The sequence below is a fragment of the Cariama cristata genome, unplaced genomic scaffold (genome assembly GCF_000690535.1).
Source record: "Cariama cristata isolate BGI_N322 unplaced genomic scaffold, ASM69053v1 scaffold18517, whole genome shotgun sequence".
NCBI lineage: Eukaryota > Metazoa > Chordata > Aves > Cariamiformes > Cariamidae > Cariama > Cariama cristata.
Genome location: NW_009625115.1, coordinates 562 through 9,608, shown reverse-complemented (window position 1 = coordinate 9,608; position 9,047 = coordinate 562). Strand labels below are relative to the sequence as shown.

General features: G+C 48.9%; 1 protein-coding gene across 1 annotated transcript; it reads right to left on the bottom strand.

Moving 5' to 3' along the window:
- Positions 1-229: 229 nt before the first annotated feature.
- Positions 230-8,760, bottom strand: RHBDD2 (rhomboid domain containing 2; the record flags this gene model as incomplete). The annotated part of the gene is made up of 4 exons (XM_009703483.1): positions 230-364; positions 5,532-5,622; positions 7,827-7,977; positions 8,366-8,760. Coding segments are annotated over 4 exons (772 nt in total), but the record flags the coding sequence as incomplete, so codon positions are not given.
- Between the last annotated feature and the right edge of the window lie 287 nt (positions 8,761-9,047).

Sequence of the window (9,047 nt, the reverse complement as noted above, 5' to 3'; positions counted from 1 at the left end):
CAGCACCATGTGTGGGGTCACCCCAGGTCTGGTTCCCCTCCCTCGGCCGGCCAGGCGCTGTCACGTCCGAGGTCATGGTCCTGCCGCTATCACTGCGTTGACGCTTGCATCAGAGTCAATAAAATCCTCGGGGAAGGTCCAAAGTCTGCGCCGGACCAGGAGCGGTGTGCGGAGGAGGCACCGAACCAGAAGGCATCGGCTCTGGGCAGTGATGCCTGGGGCTGCGGGTTCACTCCCTGTCATGATGGCACTTGAGCAAAGGGCTCATGGGTGCACGGCTTCCCGGGCACTGCTGCCGCTCGCATCGGCTCTGGAATCGACCCCGCGGAAGCTCCCCAGGGTGACTCCGGTCCATCACCATCCCCTGTGGGGTGAATGGCCACAGGTTAAAGATTGCAGTGGCCAGGACACACCGCACCAGCCCTGAGGGGATAACAGGACCGAGCTGGTCCATGGTTTGGGGTCATCCCCAGCCCATCAGATGCCCGGAGCGAGGGCAGGCATTATGGCACAGGCCATCCCGTTCTATTCCCGGCAGGGAAGGGGCTGGGATCTCATCACACGCAGCCCAAACACCCCAGGGGGACGGGGAAACCAAGCCTGGCCAGCCCGCAGGGACCTGTTGGGTCAGTGCTTTGTCTGTACACGTATTTCTTCCACTCGCCACGGGGCGTGTGTGAGCTCACGCCTCTGGCTCTCCTCCATCCCCAGCACAGGCTGGGGCTGAACTTTTGGCCACGGAGCCTCCCCAGTGCCCGCAGACAAGCCAGGACGCAGTGGGACAGCCACAGAGGTAGTGTTTGGCAGCATCCTGGCCCTAGTACAGGTAACCTGGCCCCCAGTGCAGGATAACTGCATGCGTGTGCTTTGCCACAAATGAATGACTAACAGAAAAGCAAAGAAATACAGGCCCGTTTTTCTTCCGGCATCAATGTCTCCTGCCAGGGCCCCCCACAATGCAGGACTCCCCCTTGCTCCTGGATGGGGCAGTGATGTAGGTCCAAGTGGGTTCTGCTTTCCTCATGTACCCCCGACTCCTTTTCTCTTGCACCATGGTGGGTGCAAAAGAATGAAGGACATGGAGCGGGGCTCTCCAAGAGCATCCTTCCCATGGCAGGACCACTACCCGGAGCATGGAGGAACAGCCGGCTCAGCTCCCAGCGTTTGTCCCCAGACTCTCGCCACTCTGCAGTGACCCCCTGAGGACCCAGGGGCAACCCAAAGGGCTTTCTGGACTCACTGTGCACCCTGCCTCCGGGGCAGATGCAATCCTGACATTGAAAGAATTGGCAGTTTTACTGGGAATGCACCAGTAGGTGCATTATAGGCAAAAAATAGCAAACCTTTAGGGACAGCATGTTCCCCATGGGAAGCCATCACAGGCTGAGCTGGGGATTTATTGATTTTCTTTTTTTAATTTTTTTTTTCCCCCGGTCTTAGGAACTTTAATTCTCTATCTCCCCTCCAAGGAAATGACTTGGTACTGCAACGTGCGATCAGTAACGTTGTGAGCTTAGTTAGGCAAATACCAAAGCCCAATGAGCTGATGATTTTTACCTCCCTCTCTTACAAATTCAATTCCTTTTTTCAACTCCCTCCCTCTCTCCCAGCAACTTCCCTTCCCTGGGCAAGGAGCTACGAGTTTGCCACCAGCCCTGGGGAACTGAGGCTTGCTTGGACTCTACTGCTGGAGAAGCAGAAGGTCCTCGGCTGATTTATACAGCGATGTTTCACTGTAAAACGGCTGCCCTCAGGAAAGGCAGTGAACGGACTTCACTAGGAAAAATAATCTTTGCAAACATCTGTCTGAAGGCCACTGAACATAGGTACAACACATTGCAAGTGACAGGTAGGCACTGTGGCAGTCGTGCAGCTGGACTCAGAACAGCCCTGGGGACATGGTGGAAGCTGTACAGATCAGAGTCCAAGCGATCTGCCAGGGTCACCAAGAAGCTCACAAAAGAGCTGGGAGCAGAAGGAAAAAAAACCCAAGCTGTGGTTTTGTGCTCATCCCACCACATCTCATGCCCAGGGCTCACCCGGAAGGCTGTGGCAGTTGCCCTGTCCCAGCATGGAGAGGTTGGTGGCTGGTACCTGCTCCTTCACACATGGGCATGTCCCCCCGCTGCCAGGGCCAAGGGGCCCACCTGACCTCCTGGAAGGACGTTTGCTGTCTGTTCCCCACAGCAGCCAGGCTTGGGGCTGTTCTCACTGCCAGCAGTGATGCTAGGTTCATTCTTACAGGCCAGGGCTTCCTTCACCACTGTAAAGCTGCGAAACTACTCACTGGAAACACGCCATCCCTTTGACAGCTCTGCAGGGAGAGTGAATCTCTTACCAGATCAACTGATAAGAGTCAGAAAGAAAAAAGAACCGGTTGCCAGCCCCACAGGTATTTTCCAGTGTGCGGTACCACTCATCCCCAGTGCACGTCTTTCGTCACCAGCCTGCCCCACAGCTAGCAGCCATCAGACACCCGAGCCTGCCCCACAGTCCCCATCGCACCCAGCCCACCACCCCGAGGGGCACACACCAGCTCCCCACTTGAAAGCAAACCAGGAGACGTAGTAGTTTGTCTTTCAGATTGTGTTTCAAGCTTACAGTTTGGAGGTATACAACATTTGTGATTGCTACCAGTCCTCATCAACCCTTCTGCACGTTTCTGGAAAACACTGTGATAAAATTCTGAGGTTTACAGAAAAGGATCTCATAAGGAGGGAAATCAAGGCACTAATGAGAGTGGAGTATCAACATTTCAACATTCTCTCTAGCGTTTCTTTCCCAGTATTAAAAACACGCTTGTAAGTTCCAAACAAGCACCATATCCTGTTCTTGCTCTACACTAAACACAAAGCAAAGCAATTGCTGTCAGCAGTTCAGGAAAAGCAGGACCATGAAACCAAGTCCATTTGTGATCCCATGGAGGAGTAAAACAATCAGGGATGAGATGGAGCAGGCCATCAACTTGTAAAAGAATTTTATGTAATCCTAGTATGAGTTTAGGTATGTACAGCCAAAGTGCTGCTCAATAGGCCCAGAGTGTTCGTTCTCAGCCTACTCCCTGTACAGCCCCTAGCCAAGGCTGGTTTAAAACCCAGACAAGCTAATTATGTAGGGGCAGTTTTAACAAAGGATGATTAATTAGATAAACACAGGTGGTTTTGCTAGATAGGGGAAATACAGTGTGTGGAAACTGCTTGCTTTAACTTAGCTTTTAATACAACATCTCAAAGTCCTTCTCAGAATTGTGCAAGACAAGATCAGGAGAAGATTAATAGAACAATAACCCAGAGATGACCCATAACCTGAAACAAGAATTGGAAACAGAAAAGAATTCAGCAGAGACAGGAGATTGTGGTGGACTTTAATAAATGATGAGTTTTAGGAACTGAAAGGTTGAGTAGAAATGTACAAAGACTTTGGTCCTTAGGTAATAGACTTAGAGATACCACAGAAGTTGAGTGGGTTCTGTTGGCCATTCGCCATTCACTGAGGTTGGTGGCCCAACTCCGAGTTGTGAATAAAGCAAACCTAGCGGTACCCACATCTGGTCAATTCTGTCCCTTAACAAACTCCAGACCTCCCACCAACTCCAGGCTGGTTCCCAAATTGCTGCATCCTCCTGCAGAAAGCCCCTGCCCAGGGATGCCCACCTTTGTGAGCAGAGCTTCTTACTAATGTGCAGCTGAGGTCTAAGTCCTGAGCGTACACGTTGGTCTTCCCCCAATGCAAGGCGCTCCGAGGCCACACGCAGCTGTGGCAGTCATCCCAGAAGGGCTGCTGGAGAAGTAAGCAGCTGTACAGCAACACAGGGCTTCTTCGGACACTGAAGAGGGGAAAAAAGAGAGAGGCACATATGTGGTTTGGAGCATGCAGCTGCTAATGCTGCCTGTGACCCCATCTCGTGGATAGCATGGAAGAGCCCCGCGGCTATCACGGTTTCTGGGAGACAGGTTAGGCACCGCAAGAACATCCCCAAAAGCAGTAATGGCACTTTGTGCGTCATGAAGCACTTTTTTTTTTTTTGGAGCACAACAAAACTCCAAGCAAAGAGTCAAGGGCAACAGTTGAGATCCTGGCTGATTTACAGACACAGAGACAGCAGATTCCGCCTGGGCACGGCACAGTGGCTGGAAATAAAGCTCGAGTCCCACCAACTTCACCAAACTCCTTCGTTACTGCCCCAGGCACCAAACACTGCATCCTGCTCTGAATCCCTTGCTGATGACTCCCCTCTCCCACACACCTTTCCACCAGCTCTGAAGAAAACAGAGAGAGATTGTGCTAATATTGGTGGGTGAGACATCTGAAGCTGAGCAGCGTGAACACCCCCAGTGGCATTGCTGCATTCCAGTTAATTCTTCTAACCCACTGTTAAGGTCCCTCACAACTCCTTGGATTTATACACATTTGCTCCACAAATTGCCAAAATCCCTTATTGAAGAGTTTTCCACTACTTTGCATGAATCTGAGGTTGCCTCATCAACAAATGCTGGCAACACAGGTTGAGCTAGTGCAGCGCTATCAGAAAACCAAGGCAACACATTGACACATGTGCAGACTGGAGCTAAGAAGGACCTTCAGCATTTTAGAGCTGTGTTTTGGGGGGCAGAAAAGGGTATTCTGTCCTCTTGCCCCAGCCCTGGTTTAACAGACATCTGTCCTCCTCCACTCAAATATTAAGTTATAAACTAAGGCTTCCATGATACCAAGCTCTTTTGGATCCTAGCTACATCACACCTGTAAACAAGATAGGAGGCTAAGAGTCTCAGTGTAGATGGGACATGTCCTTATTGCTGCAGCCTAGTTAAATGCCAGATTAGTCCAGTGTGTTGACAATGAGGTTCCTAGCTTGAGTCAGGGAGCTGATGCACTGTAACTCTAGTGGCAGCATGGAAAAAGGCAGCTGCTAAACAGCAATGAAAAGACTCCAAAAGAATGAGAAACGCACAGAGGTGATACAGTCCCCATCCCCCAGCAATATCAAAAAGTAAAAAAAAAAAAAAATTATAAAGGAAATATAATTAAAAGAAGCCTGTGCCAGGGAGTAAGGGAATGGCCTACATTGGAGCTACCGACCCGTTCCACTAGTCACCCCAGATACAGCAAAGATGCCAGCAATGCGCTGCTGCATGAGGGTCACACACTGGTCCTGCCACAGTATGAGAGTCCTGTTGCTTTCTGGAGGATCAGTACACCTGGACTCTTGAAAATTCAGCTGAAACAGGAACCACTGTGGCTGCTGGAGACCCTGATGTTTGCTGAACGCCTGCCAGGGGGCCCACGCCTGCAGGTGTCTGTGGATCAGTTGGGCACACGTGCTGTGGGGGAGAGAACTTGCTCAGCTGGCAGCACTGTCCAGGCAAGGCTCCAGCGTGGGCCTGCACATAACACTCTCCGAAGGCACCTCTGGCTTGGTAGGGGGAAGAAGTGAGGCTGTGTCCTGCAGCATGGCCGTGCTGAGATCCCTCGTGTTCCAGAGCATTGCCATATCCCGGAGCGCAGGTGTGTTGAAAGCCCTGGCTCTGAACATTGGGGTGCTGCATCTGGAAAGCAGGAAGAGCTGGAGCTGAAGAGCAGTAGTAGCTTTGGGTGGGGTAAGTGCCTGGTGCAGGGGTAATCCTGGGCAGGAAGAAAACAGAAGGTTACACTGTGTTCAGAACTGGCATTGCCTAATGAGCGCTGGAAGTGCCCTGGGGGCAGATTTCCTCCTGACCAGAGCTCAGAAAGGTCACTGCAATCTATCAGAGAGATTCACTACAAGAAGATTGACTACACTTCAGTAAAAATAGGTTTACTGGCCTCCCAGGACAGATGTCCCCACTCCCAGCCCACACCAATTCCACACCCACTGAGCAAGTGTGGTTCTTGGCCCCAAGTCTCTTCGTGCAGGGAACATGCAAGCCAAAGTGCAATGTGGTTTAAGATTTCTGTATGCATCCTCCCTGCCTTCCACTGAACAACACATCTGCTATGTTATTAATCAGGAGAAGTCACAGCTGCCAAGAGTTATTTCTCAAGAAGCCATAAAGGCCTTTGGTGCAAGCAAGAGCCCAGGGTATAGAGTGAAAAGGCAAGGAGGAGAGAGTTACAAATAAAATTAATCATTCAGAAGCGAGGTCTAGAAACAGCCTTTGTCAACAGAAGGCATGACTCATCCTGCCGAAACGTATGAAGAGAGAGGCAATCTGCCTAGAAGCCAAAGCCCCAGAGACTTCAGGAGTACTGCTCAGCCCACGCACAACACTAAGATGAGTGCTGAGAATCAAGACAATATTCATGAAGACCATGACTGCCAGATTCCCTGCCAGAATAAGAGACTGGCTCATGCAGTGGTTTTCAGGCTTGGACTTTTTTTTTTTATTTGGGGTGTAGATTTGGGTTTGGGTTTTGTTTGGGTTTTTGGTTTGGTGGTGTTTTTTTTTTATTTCTGGACACAAACATGATGCCAAAGCCTGGATCTTCTAGAAATGTCTTCTGTCTGGTGGCAAGTTGATGCCTGAAGTCTTACAAAAATGTAAAAAAATCCAAAACCCAAACCATCAAGAGCTCTTACTTGGGAATAAGAATCAAGATAATAAAAATTAAGCCCCAGAAGCACATATAGAACTTGTGCCTATGACACAGAGACATGCAAATTTAGCTGCAGAAATGGAAACATCCTAGAAAACACCTTCCCACATCCTGCTTGATAGTCAAATGTTTATGAAAATACCTTTCAGCCAGAACAGTCTATTTACGTCACGTCACCTAAAGAAAGCAGGTTTAGACACAGGGCTGAGAGGCTGGGCACAACAGTCATTAGCAGAAGCACTAGACTGATGCAGACACAGGCTCAGCATGAAGCGAGACAGTCCCTCCTTCCGAAAGCACCACTTGCACAGATGGGAGAGAGTAAAAACACAAATGATGTTGGATCTGCCTGGCCTCGCCTGCAAGCACTCACACGTTTGAGTGCCCTAATGGATCTGGGGTACACTCCTGCTGCAGGCAAGGGTTTGTTTTATGGTTTTCCCATGGGTGAGGGCAGATGCAATCACTTGGGAATGCTTCCACTTCAAGAAATGCTTTACAGTGAGCTGATGGCTTAAACAATACATAGAATTTAACCCTTAATAGAAAAATATCCTTCCTCTGTGAAACTGAAATGACATCTTAGAATACAGAAAAAATTGACCTACATTTCCAAGCTTTTTAGAATACAAGTGAGTTCTCATGGCTTGTGATATACACAAACTTTAAACCATTCCTGAACATCAGCTACAGGCCCCAAGGGGTTTTTTTTTTTTGGTAAAGCAATCTCGCCTTGACACTGAAAACAAGCATTGAAAGGCCTACATTGAACTTCCTAAGTGACATCTTTAATTTGTAATGCTCTGCTCCTGCATAGATTTGGACACAATTCACTTCACAGCATTCCTGGGAGGTGAGGTGGGGAGAAGAAAGATAAAGATCACGCCCCAGGGAGCCATACAGCCAGGAATAAATGCCATAAGTCCTAATGTTAGGGCAGAACTGCACAACTTAACTTCACATCAGCCGAGCTGCAATACCTTTGCATGTGTACACACTGCCCTTGCCGTAAATAAGAGATCTTTCACCTCAATTTAGCTTTCACTGAAAGACCTCGTTGAGTTAATGTGTGATAATGTATTAGTCATTGTAATGTCACTAGTGTAACATAAACGAGTCAGTGTGTTCCCCCTAACACTCAGGATATGAATATGACAAGCACAATACAGCTTTTAAAGGCTATTTAATGCCTCCATTTATGCCTCAAAATTCCCCCATATCATAAAATCTTTCACAGGAAGTCCTCTACTTACTTGGAGCTTTTGAAGGCTCTTCTCTCTGCTAAGGACCCTGGGATATATTTCAGCCCTGGTATCCTCTTTAGCAGACTGAAAGGGAACACCCGGTCCAGCTTAGAGCCCACTGACTCTGGAAAATCCAAGCAGAAACAGTAGCCAAGACCATCTGAAGTCAGCAGCATGTTAAAGAGGACTACAGACAAAACACACTAATTTCTAATCAGCCACACACAGTCCCCTTCTGGCCACAAACGATTTTCCCTGGAGAATTCTCCCAGTTCTACCCAGCACCATCTTGACAGGCCATCACCCTTCTCAGCTCCATGTTCTCTGCGCGCATTAAAGCCACAGGCGAAGTGGAAGCATGAGGTGAAAAACAAATGCCGGACTGGGTTCGATGAGGACTGGCAAAGCCAGTGAGAGTTTAATGCCGAACAAGAGCCCAGGAAACACCATAAAGCCAGTGCATTTCGGCAATGAGAACCACAGCACATCTCCCCCTCGTGAACCAGGGATCCCACTCTGGTTCAGGGCTTTGCACTTCAAAAGGATACAGGCTTCCCCAGCTAGGAGCCCACACAGGTTACTCAAGAGAGAAGAGTGGGGGATAAACCATGCTATGCAGAGCATAAACCACGGCACCAGCACCACTGGAACTCTAACTCCAAAAACCAGAGTCTTCTTCATCCGTGAGCGTGTGGTGGACACACCCAATGTAGCAAAAGCTACTGGCATGAATCCTTTGGCATCTTCCACCTCTGACACCCTTGAGACAACAATTTCGAGTAAGAGGTACAGGAGGGCAGAGAGGATGGCAAACGCGATGGTGAGGAAGCAGTGCTTCACAGTGCCAACATTCTTCTCAAAGCTGCTGGCAAAATACCAGATGATAATGGCACCGCAGGTCAAGGATATTAGGTCTTCATAGACAAAGATGTAGGTAACTAATCTGTGAACTGAGCACACCAGCACGTTAGAAAGGCAGAGGCAGCAATTAATTTGTTTTAAATCACTACAATGACATGCTTGAGCAGAGGGAGAGTGAGCCTACAGGATTAATTAATAGCTTTCAGTTCTATCCTGGTGTAGAAGAGAAGGAACTTGAGGCCTTTAAAACCAGGCGTAAACCACCAAATAGAATTAAAACAAGTGCTATCTTGGTATTGCAGACATACGGACTGACTCCTGGTGCTTCCTGGGAAGCTGCCTGGAAAAAAGCAACAGTATCTGTAGTAA